Raw genomic sequence first — 22,244 nt, 5'->3', positions numbered from 1 at the left:
TTTAGCCGTTTTTATACACAAGATACACATTGTACATGAAATGAAATACGACACCAAGTGAATGAACTGCACAGTACAAGAATGAGATTATGAACCTTAGTTGTAAAAATGATAACGTGCGATGAAATTTTATAGCCTGGATAATCACTTTTCAAACAGGGATTATTGTGATATTCAGCTATTTTGGCCAATCTTTATGAATGTTGTTATTAGAGGGCACAAAGATACTCTGTATATATGTATACTGTACGTGTATATCCTGTATAGTCATTGCTTTGTGGACAATGTACAATGTAGTTATGCGCAAACAGTGTCCAAGAGAGTATTACACACCTTAGTAAATGTTGGACATTTAGAGATTTCAAACCTCTGAAAAGTCATGAAAGACCACTTGAATTTTATTGTTTATCATTGATCAGTACAACTGGTGATCGAGGTATTCCTACTGAGAAGAACATAGTGGTATAGTTTATGCATTTGACTATGGGTTGAATATTTTAAGAAAAATATAGCAACTTACAGGGCCACAAAAAAGTAGATTTCGGAAAAAGTTCGGAAGTTCAAAATTCTCTGAAAGTATGCTATTGATCAAGTTGTGTTTAGCTCTGAGGAAAGATATGATGGGTTTCTGTTTAGAATGCATTGTATTTACATGTATGGCAATGATGTGTGATTTTTCATGATAGAAACTGTAATACTATCTTGCATGTTTCATTGTCTGAAAATTGATAATGAGACATACATTGAATAATATTTCCTTAGACATACTGCTTACTATAATCACCATGGAATGGTCAAATTAAGCTGAATTTCTTGTTTTAAGTTGCTTATCTGTTCATGTTCAAAAATAAAAAAATTCCAAGTGTACATACATGTACAACATATACATGTACAGTACTATGCCACACTTTTTACATTATTTCTAATTTCGTGGTTGTCATTCACTCTGCTATAGAGAAAGGTGTGCAGCACTTATTATACAGCATTGATCATAAAAACAGAATTTGAACAATTGATTTCCAGCTTTTTTTTTCGTGAGGTAATGACAAACCTCTTATGAAGTATGAAAAAGGCATACAGCTGTACAATTGTAAGAGGAATTCAAAGTTTATGTGATAAAAATTGTTTTTAAAATGGCTGAAATATCCAAAAGCAAAGACATCCTAATAAATGGTGGGACCCACCTTTAAATAGGACTACTTTGTTTTACTTTGTTTTTGGATATCTCTGCCATTTCAAAACCAATTTATATCAAATGAAGTTGGAATTCCTCTTGGAATTGTTTGCTCTTTGATATTTCATAAGTAGTTTCTAATCATCGTGCAAAAAATTAAAAATCTGAATCCCCCATTTCCACCAAAACTATAGGCCATACCATCCCTTTAATCAGAATATTTCCAAAGTATTCAGAAAATCGTACAGCATGTTGGCTTAATCATGATTGTTCATCTCAGTTCTTAAGAGTAATCCGTACTTCATCATTTGATAGGCCGATTAGCTGGTCTCATACCAAATTTTTCATTTTCATTTTCATTTTCAAATGACAAAATTCAGATTCGTTTAAAGGCAGAAACACACTCACAAGCATTCGCCAAAATCATTCAAAGATATGTTAAGACAGAAAACAGTTGATTGCTATAACTGGTCACATGCCAAGATAGCATTGGTGTACCAGGTGCTTTTTCATTTCATAATGTGAACTGTTTACATATTTGCCTTGTACAATACAGTGTATATGAGCTACTCCACACACACAGGGAGTGTCAATATACAGCATTGTTTGTCATTTTGTCTGACCTTTTTGAGGTAAAATTCCTGTGGTGCCATCTGTTATCAATCAATATATGTCCCGCAAGAATGGATTTACACTTCTTATTACCTGAATGTTTGCTTTCAGAAACCGAATTGATTAAATCTTTCATTACCTTTTCCCGAATATATCATAATGATCATCTGTCATATTCTTTCATTTGGCGTTGAAGAGGTTAACCCCAAGCACCAATGATTTGATGGAGATATTCTGCATGCAAAAGTCCTTACAGATTTTATATATTTAGAGTATTTTATAATCAAAATTGTGTGTATTGATGTTATATGCCATTTTGAAATCATGTACATGTATAATATGAAGAGTTTGTTTGCAAAAACCGATAAGTCCATATTTGCCAAATGAAGATATTTGCGATTAAAGGTCAAGAAAAATAAAGAGAATAATAAGAAATGTTTTGCTTCTTTCGACCATAACTTTAAAAATATACCTTTATATGTAGTGACCAATATATCATTTAAAAGGTATTATTTTGTACTTTATGACAGAGATCGTACTTCAAAATCTTCAAAAATGGACTTATCGGTATTTGCAAACAAACCCTTCATACTGTATGTTTTGTGTGTGTGTGTGTGTGTGTGTGTGTGTGTATGTTGATTTGTGTTAATCATCTGTTTCAATTCAATTCAATTCAATTTAGTTCAATTATTCAATCTCATTTTCTGATATAAAGCAATCCAACAGTGTGTTTGCATTTTAAAACACAGTACAAAGTTAAAATAATGAATTATTTACATTTATGCAAAAATAAAAAAGAGAACCTGAATAAAACCGTTTGAAAGGAATTGTGAAGGAAGTTCCCTTCAATACGCATTCCATCAGCCAGGCATGAATTGTAAAAAAAAAAATTGCCTCATACTAAAAGTATTATGTATCTCCATCAGACTGTGTGTTCATGGAGAAGAATGTATACACTATATATATTCTTCAGCATAGAATGAATTTGGTTTGTTAGGTGTTTATTCATCAAGTACAGACAGACTTAATGATTAGCTGTAGTGCTCAGTTTGTCCTTTAAACCTTTAAGTCCTCTGAATTTATTTCATGAAAATCTGGAATTTGAACAGAACAGAAAAAATACCAACATTTGTCAATATGAGAGAGGAATTATGGAAACTTAAATTCATCTGAAATGTGTTGCCAGATTTATGAATTAAATACATTGTATATTTAGCATTTGAGAGGGTTTGGGAAATTCTACCAAACAACAACAAATGATATGTGTGAACACCAAAGACCTTAAATTTAAAGAGATTTTTTTTTCAATGCTACCATATCAAATACTGGCAAAGAAAAGTAAAAAAAAAACAAAAACAAGATAATGAGGACAACAAGGTCAAACCACAAAATGGAGACTTGTTTGGTTGATAGATTAGCTATGCAAATTAGTGATGTTTTAACACATACATAGTTTCTGAGCTTTTACACCATTCAAGGTATTGAAAAAAAAAGATGGCTAGTTTTCACTGTGAAGTGTGACCGAGGTGAGACTCTTGTCACCTGAATTCTTTGTCCAATTATTTTTTTTTGCCCCCACAGCATCTGCTGAAAATGCTTCCACGGTACTTACCACTGCTGCCATGATGGACATGATAACGGAAGTGGTGACAATCTACGACAACGGGACAGAGGCGACTTGGGCGAACACCACAGACGGAGCACTTCTGCGTATCACGCGGGAGGCGGGCAATGCGGGCGATGCGGATGCCGACTTGAGGGCGTGCTTGTACGACCCCTGCAACGGGAACGGCGACTGCATACTGCGCGATACTGCCCTGGGTTTTGAATGTGATTGTCTAGGAGGCTACAGTGGTAAGTGTGTTGATTGTTGATCATTTTTTGATCAGGAGTAGGCGGTGGTGTTAGCAATTATTTCCTCCACCGCTTCGGACACCAGTCTGCTGGTGTCCAGTAATCCTAGAAAATCTTAGAATCCCAGTTATCCTAGCAATTTATTCTGTAAGTTTAATAAAGGAATGGTGTAATTTTGCTTGTTGGCCGAATAAAAGGTGGGACCTACCTTTTAGTAGGATCATTTTATTTTGGGATATCTCAACCACTTTAAAATCAATTTTCATCGATCACTTGTAAGATATTAAACATCATGCACTTCTAAGAGAATTCAAAATTTATTTGATGAATAAATCTGTTAAAATGACCGAGATATCCCAAAACAAAGTGGTCTTAATAAAAGATGGGACCACCTTTTATTAGGACCACAACCAAAACTATACCCATCCCTTTAAGGTAATGGCTGGGCAGATTGTGTTATGAGATGATTTTGAATCTGTGATGAGTGAGAACATTGTTGTTTTTTCATCTGACACTTAAATTGCAGTGGAGGGATGCTTGATTTCAGTACCTGTGTATGGGTCCTTTACATTTCTGGCATCTCTACATATGTGTACTCTAGGAAATCTGGTAACAATTTTCTCCCTTAGAAACAGACTTAACTGTCCATTGAGAGAATGGTATTTGACTACCTTTTGTAATAGTTTTTTTTTTTGGGGGGGGGAGGGGAAGGGTAGTTAACTTGCCATCAGAGGTCAGTCTTAGAGAAGGGGGAGGATAAGGGGGGTTGCAAGGTTTGTTTCTGTTTTTATCACATGTGTGGGATACTTTTTGATGCATGACCAAACCTTTTGTTGCATTTCCAGCTTAGATCTGTAGGTACGTCTTAAAGTGTATATATCAGGTTTTGGCAGAAGTTTTTGTCTCCTGGAAGGGCATACTTGGGGGAATGTAAAAATTGGGGAAATGATTGTTCCCAGTGGATGTTTTTCTAATTGTCCATTTCCAAGACGACGTGAGAGCTGGCAAGTATTATTACAAGCTCTGATAAATGCACCTTTGTTGCTTCAGAGGTGGCATGAATAGGTTTGTGTGTCATCTTTATGCATTGATCAGTGGGACCTTGAAGATCCTGTCAAAAGGCGAAGAAGATTTCAGAACATCATAGGGAAAAAAGTTTTTAGAATAGATGTAGGGTACACATGAGAGGAAGCTTTGTATTCAATGATTTGAGACTTGTAATCACACAATGACAATCCATTGATGATGGTTTGCTTCTCATGAGAAGAAATCTCCTCATGAAAGAAGATCTTTGTGTGAAACCCTTTGTTGTTGAGGAGTCATGTGATCTTAGGGATTTAATAGAGAACGTCTACCTGATAGAGTCCCATCTCTTTTTCTCATTGCTCGACGACATTCGACATTCGCTCTTACAGGTTCACGCTGCCAGACCTACATGGATCCCTGCCTGACGGACCCCTGCCAGGAGAATGAAATCTGTACCCCTCTGGTGGGGAACCAGTTCAACTGCACGGTCTTCAATGTGACCACACCCGCTCCCCCACCACCGGTGAGTAACACATTAGTGTTTGCACCCCTTTTTGAAACAGTGCTCCCCATGCTTGACCCACTCCAGTTGATGGGGTAAAAAAAGATGACTGTACGTCATGCTATAAACTCCGGTGGTTATTCTCTATATAAGTTAAGTGTCTTGTTGTAATTGAATCAATCTCACTTCTGATCAGTCAAGTTTAAACAGTTATTTGTCATTACTTGTCTGTGATAGAATACCAGGGCTAAAGGACAAGTTCACCTTCATAAACATAAGGATTGAGAGAATGTAGCAATATTAGTAGAACACATCAGTGAAAGTTTGAGGAAAATTGGACAATCCGTTCAAAAGTTATGAATTTTTGAAGTTTTTCTGCAGTAACCGCTGGATGAGAAGACTACTGCAGTGTATGAATAACTTAGATGTCACATGCGTACAACAATATAAGGAAAATATAAAGAGAATTTCACAAAATTTAATCTTTTGAAAAAAGTACACATTCCCTTGACTCGTTACCGACATATGTTATGGGTAATATTATTCCCCCTGCCCTTAGAAAGAGGCAAGTCAAGTGCTCTTGTATCATGTGAAAAAAGTGAAAATATGTTGAATTTTCTTTACATTTTCTTTATACTGTTGTATGCATATGACTCATAAGCTATAGTAGTCTCCTCATCCAGCGGTGCCAACACAAAAATTTGTAAAAATTCATAACTTTTGCATCGAATGTCCAATTTTCCTCAAACTTTCACTGATGTGTTCTACTAATATTGCTGCATTCTCTCAATCCTTATGTTTATGAAGGTGAACTTGTCCTTTAATGTTGTGAAGCTGATCCGCTTCCCTTTAGTTTATGATGCTGTTAGCTGGAAAACAAAGGACTCTTCTGGGGAGCAAAGTGTTCTTTGCTCTATTCAAATGTTTTACCTACAGTGCCATGCAATATGGGGGTGGGGGAGGGGGAGGAAAGAGGTGGGGGGGGGGGGCTAACTGTTTCAGTTGTTTGGTTGAGTGGCTCTAATCTTTACATCCAAAGTTTGCTTGTCCATGAGCATCAAAATGTTCTTGCCCTCTCCCATCACAAATAAAAAAAGACGTTAAAAGTAATGAAATGATACTTAATGTGTGCATTGCAATGAAATGTTGTGCTTTTTCTTGCATGATCCTGTGACACCTCAAAAGAAGGCATACAATACAACGTATAACCTTGGTGTAAATAATACATCGTGGACTTTAGAGGATTTAGCTGCATGTGTGATTCAGATTGTCACAATTCTGTTGACTCTTGAGACTCCAAGGCAGATTATTCCTCCAGTAAGATGTTGCTAGCTTCATGATGCATAAATAAACAGAGAAATAGCATTATCTTTTCAATCAGTGGGACAGGCAGTATAAGCGGTCATTATCTTTTCTTTTGCCATTATCTAACTGGCGACATATTTATTGTCAGTGTGGATGCATACAAAATCAGCTTGTTTTGGCTGGGTTAATATCATTAACCCATCTCGAACAAACTGATTTTGCTCACATTGCCCATAGATATCTGCGCAAGTATACTCATGACTAGTCTTCAGTGGTTGATGTCATGGCATAAGATAGATAGATAGATAGATAGATGGATGGATAGATAGATAGATAGATAGATAGATAGATAGATAGATAGATAGATAGATAGATGGATGGATGGATGGATAGATAGATAGATAGATAGATAGATAGATAGATGGATGGATGGATAGATAGATAGATAGATAGATAGATGGATGGATAGATAGATAGATAGATAGATAGATAGATAGATAGATGGATGGATGGATGGATAGATAGATAGATAGATAGATAGATAGATAGATAGATGGATGGATGGATGGATAGATAGATAGATAGATAGATAGATAGATGGATGGATGGATAGATAGATAGATAGATAGATAGATGGATGGATAGATAGATAGATAGATAGATAGATAGATAGATAGATAGATAGATATATAGATATTGGTTTATTTTATCAAAAGGAAAATACATTGCAGCCCAGAGGCTGAATTGTGTGTTCTTGATGTAAATATACAAATGAAACAAAACAGTACGATACAAAAATCATTCACATTAAACAGTCTATCCAAAAAATTGAGCCTCATTACATAACATATACTACAAATACAATTCTCTTTCAAAATACAATAAAGATAGAGATAAATATAAATATAAATAAAGATTTATTGACACCTAAAGTCCCCTAGACACATAATAAAAAAGTATGTAAGCTTGTCATCTCTGGATGTAAAATACGTAAGATGCACTTCAATTTAGTTTTTTAGACTCAGAGTTTCTCTTGCACATTTGCACAAATGATGGAAAATTACATATAAATGAGAAATTGTACCCTCTTCACATGTTTGTTTTACGTTATATTCAACATCCAAGCATGTTCTGACTTAGAAAACAATTTCTAATCAGGGAAAATGCATTTGTTGTTGACATGTCGAGTTCATATTAATTTTAGTTACTTTCATGGACATGCTTATTATTGTTCATGATCTTCTAAACATGGGTAAAAAAAAATACTAATTTCATTTGAGCACAAACATATACAAATCACTTTAGGCCAACTCATCAAGTGGTAAAAAAAAAATTGTATTGCCAGATACCTTGCTATTGTAGTTTAATAGAAAGGCTGAGCAAGCCCATCGTAACAAATGTTGACTTACCTTAAATGTCTTCTATTCTTTAAGCCAAGAGATAATCTTTTATGTAGCCATGTTTGCTTGCAGGGAAGTGAATTGTCCAATCGTTCCTCCATCTTTCCTTCATACAGTGTGTTTTTGTTTGATGTCGTGTGTGTGTGTGTGTTTGTGTCTTTTCAAAAGGAAAACACAATTGCAAGTGTGTTAGCAGTGTCCGAGGTCCTATTGTATTATAAATAGCGGAGTGTGTCAAACAGAGAACACACACAGTGCATTATGTACAATAGTTTGTGTATTACAGCATTCAATACACAGCAGGAATTGTGTTGTCATCATATCAATATTGATGGTATTAATGAGATTCATCAAACTAAACCAGGCCATTTTGCAATCGTCACATCCTCATTACGAGTATATTTGATTGATGAGTTCTTGTACCGCTGCTTAACTGGATTTGGGAAATTTGACTGTTTTGGACTGGCATTTTATACTGTTATCATCATGGTAAGCTTGTTAATCCTAATTTTTTTATAGGATTAATTATTTTATGAGATTACGTAGTGATTAGCTGATTCAAAAAGAGGATCAATATGAATTTTTAATGGGAATGAAGAAAATATGTCATAAATCATTAGGAATGGATTACCAAACCTGTATACAGCATATCAAGTGATCATATTTTTTGATACATCTGTATCAGGAAATTAGCATTGACCATATATATGTTAGTGTTTTCTTTTCCTGAGCTTCATTTAATAGTGACCAAAGGATGCTTCATAAGCACTCTTGAATCATAATTTGCATCATTGTATTACATGTGTGTGTGTCTACTGTGCAATACGTGATCTGTATGTATGTATCATATTCTTCTCAAAACTCACCTGTTTAATCAGTTGTAATTTTTTTTTCCTGGAGGTGCACACAGTCAGTTATTAAGTATTATTGTATCACTGTATTATATGTATTTTTTTCTTCTTCTTCTTTTGTTACTGTTAATATGCTGGTTTTGTTAATGTTATTGTGTTTTCTAGTCTTTTTGTATGAATAGCACCAGTGCGCTTAGAAACGCCAATATGACGCACCATATAAACGCAATTCATTTTGTGTTTTTTTTCTGTGTACATTTATTTGTGCTTATATTTTATGTATGCCTGTGCAGTGGTGCATACATGCATGAATATTATAACATATGTGTGTGCTATTTGATCAAACATTAATGTTCATATTTTCATGAAATGCTACTGTGTCACAAAATAGAGCTTTGCATGTTAGCATTTGTGTATAGTCATGATGGAGTTGAGTTAGGGAATATTCTGTTTGACAGAATGCCTCAGATGCCTGGCCATAGTATTCCTTTTGTACAGATTTAAATAGAGAACTCATACAGAAGTGAATAAAAGATGGGGGAGAAAAGTGTTGCATGAGGATGTTGAGATTTCATAACAGATAGCTTTAAGATTTTCACGTGACACTGTTCACTCTTTATGTGCCATGGTGGAAACCCCCTGTGTGCCACATTATTCTGAGACACGAAGGTAGTAATGCTTTGAGAAAGAATTCTGTGTTTCCAATTTGTATAACTTCTTCAAATTTCTGTTAAGCTGTACATAATAATGAGCAAAGTGTTAGAGGAATGCCAAACTTTGCTTCGATATACATTGTATGACAAATCTATTTTCAATATTTCTTTTAAATGACCAATTGCTACATTACTGTAAAGGCATGAATTTTGCACAAAAAACCATGACAGAAACTTAGAATGTAAACACAAATCTAGTTAGGAACACTGCTTGATAGTTAACCACCACCTAGACCGCAAGCCATAAGTGAGAAGAACGAAGGCGCGAGAAACGCTTTCATTGTACTGGGGGATTAGCGATTTATCAATCGGTTTCGGCGGCTTTGTTTGTTGAGCAGAATATGCGAAGTTGGCACGCCGTCGACTGAGTCGGACGTGCGAATGTGGCACATAAAGAGTTAACATATCCCTCAGGGTACATTGTAGTTCAGTGTCAAACACAGACGCACATTTAAACCACTTATTTGATATGAACATTTTAAGATACTTCCCTGTTTAGGACATATCTGAGAAAACAAAGGGCCACAACACAGAGTTTGATGGATATTTGTCTGAGAAAAGGCATTGCAAGTTTGTCCGTTGCGTGCCCACAAGAAGCACTGATTTGCATGTACATGACATCATTATGTGATCACAGAAGTATTTTTGAGGTTTTCTGCTGGTGTGACGTTGAGGACAAGTCCGGAGTATACTCGGGCAGGTGTCTATGGGAAATCGGTGTTGTAGCAAAATCAACCCGTCCTCAAAGGGTTAATGTACATGAGAGGTTGCTCTGCAGTGGATGCATGTCTGACTGTGTTGGAGGATGTGATGTTCTGGTTCCACTTTTACAGTTATTTGATTCACACCTTTCACTTTAGGGGAAATCCCTTTGGACATTTTGTAATTTCACAGTGATGAATGTGAGGGACAAACTTGCAATGCCTTTTCTCAGACAAATATCCATCAAAAGCTGTGATGTGGCCCTTTATTTTCAATTCAATTCAATTCAATTCAATTCAATTCAATTAATTTGTATAAATTTGCTAATTTCTGTACTCTTGAATGTAGCATATTTGACTCACACCTCGCCAGTAGTATACAACACTTGTATCTCTCTCTCATATAATTATTTTTCTCTTCTATTTCAATATGTCTGTCTCCTTTTTCCCTTGAACTGCCTTCCTGTTACTCTTCCCATCTTTCTGTTATTGATATTTTATGTTTGTCATCTATCTCTCTACATCTTCTTCTATCTACCTAAATCTGTCTGTCTCTCCTTTTGTCTTTCTACATCTGTCTTTGTATCTCTCTTCTCTATCCTTCTATCCATCCATTTATATATCCATGTATTTACCAACTACCTATTTACATATTTCTTCATATCTCTTCTTCTCAATCTCTTTGTCCATCTATCTACATGTCTATCTCTTCCCTTCTCTTTCTCCATCTATCTATCTCTTCCCTCTCTCTATCATCTCCATCTCTCCCTGCCATCTGTCTTTCTCTCTTATTATCTTTCTATCAATCTGTTATACTATTTGTTTCTTACCCAACTTGTTATTTATTTATATCTCTCACTCTCTCTCTTTCCATCTATCTATACTCATATACCTGCATGTATATCTATCTCTTCTTTCTCTTTCTCCATCTAATTGTCCCCGCCGAACGAGTTCGAGCAGGGGACTATGAAACGGGCTCCGTACGTGTGTGTGTCCGTCCGTGTGTCCGTCCGTCCGTGTGTGCGTCCGTGTGTGCGTCCGTGTGTGATCAAAATCTTCAATTTGCTACTTCTCTGTCATTTTTGAGCCAATTTTGATTCTGTTTACTTTATATGATAGCACTACATGGGAGCTTTGAAACTCTACACAGAATTTCAGTCGTGACCTTTGACCTTGACCTTTGACCTATATTGTACATTTTGCTACAAAATGCTACTCCTTCGCCATTTCTAACCCGATTTCGATTCCGTTTGCTTTATGTGATGGCACTAGGTGAGGGCTTCACAACTTCTACACAGAATTTTGACCTTTGACGTATTTGACCTTTGACCTTGATTTTTGACCTGTATTGTACATTTTGCTACAAAATGCTACTCCTTCGCCATTTCTTACCCGATTTCGATTCCGTTTGCTTTATGTGATGGCACTAGGTGAGGGCTTCAAAACTCCTACACAGAATTTTGACCTTTGACTTCTTTGACCTTTGACCTTGATTTTTGACCCATATTGTACATTGGCTACAAAATGCTACTCCTTCGCCATTTCTTCCCCGATTTCGATTCTGTTTGCTTTATGTGATGACACTAGGTGAGGGCTTCATAACTTCTACCCAGAATTTTGACCTTTGACGTATTTGACCTTTGACCTTGATTTTTGACCTGTATTGTACATTTTGCTACAAAATGCTACTCCTTCGCCATTTCTTACCCGATTTCGATTCTGTTTGCTTTATGTGATGGCACTAGGTGAGGGCTTCAAAACTTCTACACGGAATTTTGACCTTTGACTTCTTTGACCTTTGACCTTGATTTTTGACCCATATTGTACATTGGCTACAAAATGCTACTCCTTCGCCATTTCTTCCCCAATTTCGATTCTGTTTGCTTTATGTGATGGCACTAGGTGAGGGCTTCAAAACTTCTACACAGAATTTTGACCTTTGACTTCTTTGACCTTTGACCTGAATTTTTGACCAACATTTTGTTGTACATTTTGCTACAAAATGCTACTCCTTCGCCATTTCTAACCCGATTTCGATTCCGTTTGCTTTATGTGATGGCACTAGGTGAGGGCTTCACAACTTCTTCACAGAATTTTGACCTTTGACTTCTTTGACCTTTGACCTTGATTTTTTACCTATATTGTACATTTTGCTACAAAATGCTACTTTCGGCGGGGACATATATTACGCACCGCGTAATTTCTACTTTTCCTTGTTATCTATCTGTCCCCTGTCCCTCCCTTCCATCTGCATCTTTCCCTTCCATCTGTCTTTCTCTCTGTCTATCTTTCTATTGATCCATCAATCTATCTATCTAGCAAATTCACAACTATGTACATATTTATGCGTATGTATTTATTATTGTATGGATATATTTTCATCTCTCTCTCTTATTCCATCTGTCTAAAACCATACCTCTTTCTGTTCTCTCCTTCTCACTCGCTGTGTGCGATCTCATGCAGCCCAAACCATTGTCGATGGGCACGGTGATAGCCATCGCCTGCGTGAGCGTGATCCCGCTGGTCTTCCTAGGGTTCACCTGCCTGCTGCTCTGGTGGACCACATGGCGACACATCCACAAGGAGCCCATCTGCTCCTTCTCCTCCTCATCTGCAAATGAGTTCAGAGGGAAGTTCAAGCAGGGGAATGGGGACGTGTACTACGACTTCTACAACGTGAGTGAATATCTACATTTCACAATCTATAGATAGATCATACGCCTTGTTTAATGAGATGTGAAACTTTGGGAACATGTGTCAATTCCATGAATCGTTTGTGCAGGAATGGCAAATTTTAGGTTTAAATACTATTATAAAATGGGTTCAAGAATGTAGCCAATTGGAAGCGCTGAAATGAGTCACGTGTGCGTGCATTAATTTTTACTATCATGCACGGCCTTGCAAAAAAGCGTAAAGTCACTGACGTCACAATGTTTACACTAGCAGTGCACACTTAATCAGTTGTTACAAGTGCGTCGCGCGCTACCATACGCGCTGTCAATCCCGAACTTCTCGTTCGGGCTGCCAGCCGGCCTTTCTTGTGCACAACAATCATGTGGCGTACGTATACGCTTAATTATACGTACAGTACTTACATGTGCGAGATTTCCGAGTGCGACGTGCGTAAATGTTTGGGACGAACATCCTCGGACGTCTTGACCCACAAAGGTACGTGAAAAACGCTGACAAATGCTGTTAGTTTTCGAATTTTCGACCCATTTTATAAAACAAATGATGCACAGGATTATTTCGTGGCGTTAGTGGAGGCGTAGCTCACTCGAGGGTATTTACAATTGTGAAACATGCACGAGGCGAAGCCGAGTGCATGTTGCACTACATTGTAAATACCCGAGAGTGCACTATACGCCTACACTAACACACTCTATCCTGTGCATCATTTGTATACTATTGTGCTGTATTTCATTAAAACATGTGTCAAGAGAGTGTTTGTTCACTGTTTGTTAATGGTTTGTGTTTGTGTGTAGTAATAGTAGTAGTAGTAGTAGTAGGGCTTTTGCAATGTGAGCAAATATCTGTGTCGCACAATCTATAGATACAATATATGCCACTCACCTTACAAATTGTATCTGATTATAAAAAGATGTGAACATAAGAACTTGTCTTTGGCCCATGAATTATTATGCAGTATCTCCATTCATGTTAAGTCGAGATATTTGGGATTGAAGCTGGTAAAGCACAAAGAGAATGGTAAGAAAATACAGGATATTTTTACTCATGCCTTCAAGAATATTCCTTGTTATGTTACATGTGAGGTATCACTGGAAAAGTTTATTTTGCTCTATCTGATGATGGACTTCCTTTAAAGTGTTTAAAAATGGCACTTAGCCCATTTTGAGATCAAACTCTTTATATCAAGATCTATAGATACATTGCGCACCTTTTTGAAGGGATGGTATATTATTGGTGGAGATGAGAATTAGGCTTTTAACTTCTTGCAAGATATCAAGAAACCACTTGTGAAATAGTACAGACCAAAAGCAAAGTACATGACATATAACAAAGCGAAATAAAAGGTGGGTCCCATCTTTTATTACGATCGCTTCATTTTGGATATCTCAGCCATTTCAAATTCAATTTTCATCAAATAAACATTGAATTCCTCTTGGAGTTACATGTTCTTTCATATTTCATGAAAGGTTTTTCATTATCTCACATGTTAAAAACCTGAAGTTAGGTCTTAACCAAAACTATACAATCCCTTTGAAAGAGATCTGAAACGTGAATTTGTGAAGAGAATACATGTAAGTGCCTGCTTTGGGCTTGAGGATTTAGGCAGAAGATCTCTTTTCACTTTGATGGCAAGTTGATGACACAGTCTCGCAAATGAGTTTTCAACTTATCCTGCATATTGCGTTAATTCAATGTCGACAGAGGAAGGCATCCAAGATCTACCTGATCTCCAACGGTCAGACCAAGGACCGGGTCAGCCACCTGGACGAGAAGTGGATCATCAAGGAGGACCAGCTAGAGCTGGGCAAGCTCCTCTACAGCGGCGAGTTTGCCTACGTCTGCGAGGGTGAGCTGGACGAGGGGGATGACCTCGGGAAGAAGAGGGTTGCTGTCAAGCTCCTCAAAGGTGGGTCTTCCTGTCACCAAGGGGTCACACTTGGAGATAAAATTATTCACTTGAATGATAGTTGTGGTGAGAAAAAGTCAAATCACAATTACAAATTCAAATTCAGATACAAAATTGTATGCATGCTGGTTTGTGTTTTGCAGTGTTTGGTAGGCCTACTGTTTTTTTTTTCCAAAAAATGCTACAGGTTTCATGAAAAATACTGTTTTTCCCAAATTGTATGACTGCATAATGTCTATTGCTAGAAAAGTAAAAATATTCTTTTTTCACACAAAAAACATGTCCTTCAGCCATCAAAATACTGCAATATGCTTTGTTGAAGGTTATCATTCCTGAAATTCTAAAGCAGAAATGAATTCTAGTGAAAAGAAAAATTGTCTCTTGTGTTTAGCCTGACCTCTAAAATATGATTTGGGATGTAATTGTACATCTTACAAACACGCAATGGCACTACACAATGCCGAAACCGGGGGTATGATGGTACCCAGGGTGTACGGCACTGTGCATCACCTGCTAGTCTTGTCACAGTCACTGTGCATTTAGGAAACAAAGGGTTTGCAAAGAGAGACCACTGCTTCATGTCCTTGATGTTATATGAATAATGCACAGATGAAAGTACATTAGTGGAGATGCAGTGCACTCGAGGATATTTACAATTTGATGAAACATACACAAAGCGAAGCGAAGCCGAATGCAAGTTTCACAACATTGTGAATACCCAAAAGTGAGCTGCATCTCCATTAATGTCCCAAACTTAAACCTGTGTATTATTTGATTTTATAAGATCGGTCAAAAATCAAGAACATTTTTCATGTACCTTTATGGGTCAATACCAGTCAAATACAAGTAGAACTTGCTCAAAAGCCAAGATATCTGAAGATGTTCGTTCCAACACCTTTATGTAATTGGAAGTCAATTTCTTACAGAAATGCAGTGATTGTGAGTGTACACTTATCCACATGTTATAGGCCTACATAGTAACTGATGGGATGTGCAATGCTAAAGTATGTATTGTGAGGTCAACGTTATGCTTTTTTGGTAATGTGCCATAGGATAACACGCCGTGCTGTTATGCTTTTTCGTTGCACGCCCGTGCATGTTAGTAGGAATAAGGAGTGGACGCGTGACTTATTTTAGCACTGCTGATTGGGCACGTTCTTGAAGCCATTTTATAAATTTGAATAAAATTCCTCTGCTCATGTCTTCTCAGATGAAAAGGACCATGAATCCCTCACTGAGCTAATTCTTCTGTTCATGTTTTCCAGATGAAAAGGACCATGAATCCCTCACTGAGCTACGGAACGAGTTCCAGGTCATGGCCAACTTGGGCAAGCATCCAAACATCATGACACTCCTGGGCCAGTGCAACCGTGTCCTGGAACAAACAGGTCAGTTTATAAAGATCAGCATTCTCTTTCTCTCTCTCTCTCTCTCTTCTATCTCTTTGGTATATTATATACATTTTTTTTGGGGGGGGGGTGGGGAGGTGTTGGGAGGGGGAGGTTCTAACCTTTTTCTTGGATAACTGGTCGCAGAGCACAAAATCTACGGCATATGTAGAGAGAAAAAGAAGTTTAGCTTCATACATCTGGCACAATGTACTGAAATTCAGAGATGAATACAACTCAATCATGTAAGTGAATCATATAACTGAATGATAATATAAATATTTTTTTGATAATGATGGTTACAAGGTATGTGATTTACTTGATTTCGCCTAGTATTCCAGCCCAATACTAGAAATACAGAATGGCTTGATTAGATTGAAAACAGAAGTGTGAGAGAAAGATTATTATTATCATTAAATCTTATTCATAGACAGTATATGAATATTCATCAGGTACTTTGCAAGTGTTTTGTTTAATGTGTTCTAAAGAATCAGAAAGGTAGTATTATTCATCTGAGACAGAATCAGTTGTTCACATTGGGCTGACCGGGTGGGGAATATACAACAAAATTTTACAAAAAGTTTGAAATCCATCCTCATTTAAAGAAATCATTGTTCTCTGCAGTTCTTGAATAATGGTCATTATCATCAATCTATTGATACAATCTTTTCTAAAAAAAAGTCCAAACGTGCCTGGTTACGGAGTACATTGCCAGGGGCGACATGCTGAGGATTCTCCGGCGCTGTCGGAGCAAGAAGAGAGACCAGGCCCCCGTGGACCCCTTACCCCAGGAGGAGCTCCTCAGCTTCGCCTGTGACATTGCTCAGGGGATGAGGCACATTGCAGCTCTCAGGGTAAGTGGTGAAGAGTTTGATGGCAAAATGGGTTAAGCGTCATTTGTAAACATTTTAAAGTAAACCCATCATCAGATAGAGCAGAGTAAAACATTTCCAGGGATATTTCACTTGTTACATAACAAGAAATATTCTTTAATTTATGACTAAAGATATGCCATATTTTCTAATCATTTTCTATGTTCTTTAGCAGCTGTAACTGCCAATATCTAAAGTTCACAAGAATAGAGTTAACTCAAATTTCAAGTAAACTCTTACAAATTGTCAGATCGACCAGGGGCCAGGATGAATCAGTGGTGATTGTTAACTTCAAGCAAGAAACACTTTTGGAAGCCCAACCAGTAGAACAAGACTTTGAAATTTTTCTTCCTTATGAAAACTCACATAATTAAACTTGATTTTCTTTCCTCAGAAAAATTATTAACCTGTTGAGGATGAGTCCCGAGTATACTTGGGCAGGTGTCTATGGAAAATGCGTGTTGTAGCAAAATCAGTCCGTCCTCAATGGGTTAAGAGTTTGAAAAGCGGACATTTCCTCTCAGTTTCAATTATTTAAAAAAAAGGAATTGAGAATTTGTTGCTGATGTATGTGTAATACCATTTTCTTCTCAAGTTTGCATGTGTGTGTGTTTAAAACCATACTATCTGTCTCACTTTTGATACTCAGTACATCTACATGAACCTATGTGCCAAGAATGTCCTCATCACCTTCAACAACAAGGCAAAGCTGTGTGACTTCAGCATGGCCACAGAGGTTCACAAGCCCCATGTTGTCATTCCATTCCAGGAACCCAGAAACGTGAGTTTTCACATCCATTTCATTCACTAAATTTTGTCCGTATGACATCCATATGTTGAAATAGACCATTTCTGTAGTGTATTCAATTTCTATGCAGGCTTTGTTCACAAAAGATTGCCACAATGATCGCAAAGCCTGCAAGAGGCTTGCCCTGCGTAGCAACCAACAATAAATGCAGAGTAACAGTAAATTCCTGCCTAGGAAACTCTGTTCAGAAATTCTATGACGTGCTACAAATCAAGTTGTGCTTGACTTCGTTGTGTATTTTTTATGTGGGGCATTTGTGTACCTCTCCTGTTGTTTTGCTTTCTTTGTCCTTTATCATGTCAAGAAATGTATGGGATGAATTAATGAAATACAACAAAGATATTGTAAGAAGAAAAAAACTATTCACATTTGGACAAATAAAGAGTTTTATTGCTTTCGATTTCCAAACATAAAGTAGGTCCATCATCAGGTAGAGCAAAATAGAACCTTTCCAGTGATACCTCACTTGTAACATAATATGGAAAATCCTTCAAGTCATTGTTGAAAATGGCCCATATTTTCTTACTATATTCTTTGTTTTTAGCAGCTCTAAATGCAAATATCTCAACTTGACAAAGTTAGTAGTTAGCTCATTTTAGATAAAACTCTTAAAATACCAATCCTCCTACTACCCAAATCTCAAAATGTGCATTTGTGCAAACACAATGTTGGTGGAAAATGACAAGGTTAACAAGCCATTGTTGCATTAAAATAAAAATGATATGAGGTAGAGCTTGTGATCTTTCTGCAGTCAGAGAGATAAGTCTGCACTAAATCCCACAAAGAGAATGTTTTCAATGACAAGACTTGTGTGATCTATTGTTGCACATGTTTTTCTTTACAGAGAGGCCTTAAGAGATGGATGGCCTATGAAGCCTTGATTGAAGGCCAGTACTCAATGAAAAGTGACATGTGAGTATCCACCCCTCCCCCCCCCCCCCCCCATTTTAGCTTAGTCTTGCTGAAAGGAAGGATTGCCCAAACATATATGTGAGTTCAGGGTGTGAATGCAGAAATATTAGTAGAATTTGTGATAAATGGAGTATCTAAAAAACTAGAAAAACACTCGGAGAGCACAGACCTCAGCCATGCAGCTCATTTCCACCCATACACGCATGCTGAAAGTTGTCCTATGTACCAGTATTTCCCAATGATGTGTATACTACAAAGGAGTATAGAAGCACACACATTGCACTACCTCATCAGCTTGCTGCACACTGCGCCTTGAGCATGCACTCAGTGTGCATATGCATGCACCTCAAATACGTGCAGCTTAAACTCCATTGTTTGTTGGCCCCATTTGCCTATGGGAACCCTTCAAAAAAACTTTTTAAAAAACATTCCTCGATTCAGACGGTGGTCTGGATCACTACCAAAATTTAATTATCTGTTCCTTGTGTTATTATCAACTTTCCCTGTAAGTTTCATCCAAATCCTTTCACAACTTTTTGATACCAGACAAACAAACAAACAAACCACTACCAACAAAAACATAACCTCTTTGGCGGAGGTAATAATCTCTACTTGTCCCAGTGTGTGCCCTTAGCTCCTTGGCCTGTACGATACACTTGTTGTTTCCTGACCAAAAGGTATTGACTCTGGGGAGATGTATTACCTCAACAGGGGTGTCTTTAACATGTATCTTTTTGGTAACAGGTGTCTTTAGAGCAGTTTCTTTCCTGTATTATTTTTCTGCCCACAGATGGTCATATGGAGTTGTTCTCTGGGAAATTGTTACATTGGGTAAGTGCTGTTGTGCAGGTTTTTTGTACTTGCGAGTGATTTCAAATTGATTCTTTCATTCATTGCTTCATTTATATAGACACACTCCCTTGCTCTTCAGTACTTTCCAAAGTGTCCAGTTGACTTTAACATCTGAGGCTAGGTTTGTAAAGGGTCTTTTGCTTTTAATAACTTCAGCTAAAAAGTAAGCAAGTTAAATGTTCAATTACAGCATTGTAATGCTGAAAAGATTATACATTTAAAAGGCACTATCAATAACTCCCTTGTCTTCAATATTCATGATGCATGAGATTTTCTCTAAAAGAAAGTCACGAGCCAAGGCAGCTTTTAACATGAGTACATATAGAGAACAAATATGAAACTTAAAAGTACTGTTATCATTATAACTAATGCAGTCGTCATCATAGCTGTTTACGAAATTCGCAGTCACTGTCTGTGTGTGTTTTGTCTATAGGGGGCGTGCCGTACTCCAGCAAGCGAGAGGTTGACGTAATCCAGGAACTGCGGGACCACAATCGTCTGGAGTGGCCCAAGCATTGCTCCCCGGAGCTCTACGACATCATGCTGCGCTGCTGGCACCGGCGGCCGGAGAGCAGACCGACCTTTGACCGCATCTTCAAGGACATGAAGGCCCTGAAGAAAAGTGGAGTGGTGAGTTTGCAGTTTCGTCAGTTCGGAATCACGAGATCGGCACAGAATTTCCTCTTCTTTTTTTTTTTTTGATGATGATTGATGACTTCAAATCTTCTTCAAATCTTCCCAAGTTTAATCCCTTATAGCATTTTTGTGTTACTACGCAGCATAAACAAACCATTTTTTTTTTGCTAGGAGACTTAAAATACCTCATCATACACATCAAGATTTGAGGAAAATTATTTATACTAGTATTTGCTAGCATTATACTGGCATTCAGTGCTTTGTGTTGACAAAAACCTTCACGTCCATTTTCCTTTTGTGATTGTAGGCTCCTTGCAAAATTCATAAGAGTTTCATGCATGCAGAAATTTCTGGTTTTACAGTAAATGTTCATAGGTTCAATACATGGCACACTCAGTTGCTGTATGGAGTGGATTAGTTTAACCTGCCATTTAGTGGTTGGGATCTCAAACTGATTGAAAACATGATCACGACAAATCTAAATTTAACCAGCCTTTATATCTGACTGGCTAGCTTTCGTCCAGTATTGCGGACTTTCTCTGAAGGCGAACGATTCCTTCTCACCTTGGCTGCCTTGATCTGGTGATGGTTTGAGATCACTGGAGTGTAGGAGCTTGGGATCAGGAAGATGACCCATAATCCTGCTCTAAATAGGGACATTGTCTCCCTATCGACGCTCCAGTGATCCCAGAGCATCACATGACAGGTGGCAAAGGTGTGACAAGAATCATTCGGCTAGAGAGCTAGCCAGTTAGATAGAAAGGTTGATTGAAGCTTAAATGTTGCTGTGATATATCTGATCCGTCCCAAATCGAGAGAAGTTTTCTGTATTAGGAAGAAAGGAAATTCCTTTCTTTAACTGCTTCAAATAGAATCTATATTAATGAGTGAGCATTGGTGTTTATTAATGGTGTTTAACCTATTTGTGATCAGATTTTTTATATGTACAATGAGGGGAGAAAAAGATACAATGCAGCATTTTTCTCTCTGAGACACAGACACTTATCGTTCACTTGACTTATCTATGTACCCTGTTTTCACCGACAGCCCCACATCAACCTGAAGGAATACCCGTTCCAGATGTACGCACCCATCCGACTACAGCTCCAGCCTAGCTCTGGCCTCACAGACTCATTTGTGTAAACCTCCTCCCTCCCTCCTTTCCTCAGAATGCCAGAGAGTCATTACCGTAACTCAAACTTTGGGTAAACTTTTGATACTTATGTGATATCAACTTTATTAATTTGCCCTCTTATTTGCCTGTCTCTTATTCTTTGCATTTTTCTTTTTTTTATATGCCAGAAGTTTGCTTATCAATATTTGTACATTTGCCAACAAGGTAAAACTATTGAATTATGATTCATAGAGAGTGATATTATACTCAACACACCCATGTTTCTTGCTGATTACACCCAACAGCGCCCCCTCATGGTAGAAAGGAGCTAGGTATTAGGGTGTGGTCTGCATTTGAAGGATAACAACTCAACTGTAATTTACTCAGTAGTTTATGGTGATTTATATTTCATTATTTTGACTTATTTAAGGGATTGAGTTCAATGAGCTATTACCCATATATGCACTTTTTTATGCATTTAAATAAAAGGCTCAAAAAGAACAGGTAATGTTAGTTAGAAAAAAAAATACACACAAAAGAATATCTACCAGGGTTTTATATTGAGGTATTGGTTAATTTGTGTATCCCTTTCACTTTCATTTTCAGTAACTACATTCTCAAGGTTTTAGTGTAATCATTTTTTTTTTATCAGGGTATGCGGTATTGGGTTAATCAAATTGTATCAAAATGTGCTTATTGCATATCCCTGTTTGTAATCACCCGGAAAATGTGAGATGAAAGAATGTAATAGCTGCAAAATTCCAAATGGAAAACTCATTAGAGACAGGGAAAGGGGGATGATTTAGATATATCTGAGCTTTCAAAGTGCTTCATTTGTCCACATAGGAGTTTATTGCACTTATTATGTGGAATTCTCCTGGTTTGACCTAATTTCATAAGAATTGCATGATGCAAGAAAAATGTGTA

At 37.3% G+C, this 22,244-nt stretch overlaps 1 protein-coding gene across 1 annotated transcript; it reads left to right on the top strand.

Moving 5' to 3' along the window:
- The first annotated feature begins 3,373 nt into the window (after positions 1 to 3,373).
- On the top strand, positions 3,374 to 21,917 carry LOC139741541 (fibroblast growth factor receptor 3-like). Its single transcript, XM_071652120.1, has 11 exons — positions 3,374 to 3,640; positions 5,056 to 5,189; positions 12,602 to 12,814; positions 14,531 to 14,735; positions 16,001 to 16,123; positions 16,805 to 16,977; positions 17,645 to 17,776; positions 18,648 to 18,715; positions 19,506 to 19,546; positions 20,001 to 20,197; positions 21,251 to 21,917. Exons 1-11 carry the CDS (start codon positions 3,409 to 3,411, stop codon positions 21,344 to 21,346), a joined length of 1,614 nt encoding a protein of 537 aa, XP_071508221.1. The 5' UTR covers positions 3,374 to 3,408; the 3' UTR covers positions 21,347 to 21,917.
- The last annotated feature ends 327 nt before the right edge of the window (positions 21,918 to 22,244 follow it).

The sequence above is a fragment of the Diadema antillarum genome, unplaced genomic scaffold, assembly GCF_040938485.1.
Source record: "Diadema antillarum isolate AM-2024a unplaced genomic scaffold, OU_Dant_1.0 seq00000932_RagTag, whole genome shotgun sequence".
NCBI classification, from domain to species: Eukaryota; Metazoa; Echinodermata; class Echinoidea; order Diadematoida; family Diadematidae; genus Diadema; species Diadema antillarum.
The sequence above is the reverse complement of the archived record's forward strand: the minus strand, read 5'-3'. Positions and strand labels throughout refer to the sequence as shown.

What these genes read in the sequence shown, in the direction of transcription:
- LOC139741541 (XM_071652120.1), top strand. Translation starts at nt 3,409, where the DNA reads ATGATGGACATGATAACGGAAGTGGTGACAATCTACGACAACGGGACA. An exon ending in CCGTGTCCTGGAACAAACAG is followed by an intron (nt 16,124 to 16,804) that starts GTCAGTTTATAA and finishes TCTAAAAAAAAG; the next exon opens with TCCAAACGTGCCTGGTTACG. An exon ending in TACTCAATGAAAAGTGACAT is followed by an intron (nt 18,716 to 19,505) that starts GTGAGTATCCAC and finishes TTCTGCCCACAG; the next exon opens with ATGGTCATATGGAGTTGTTC.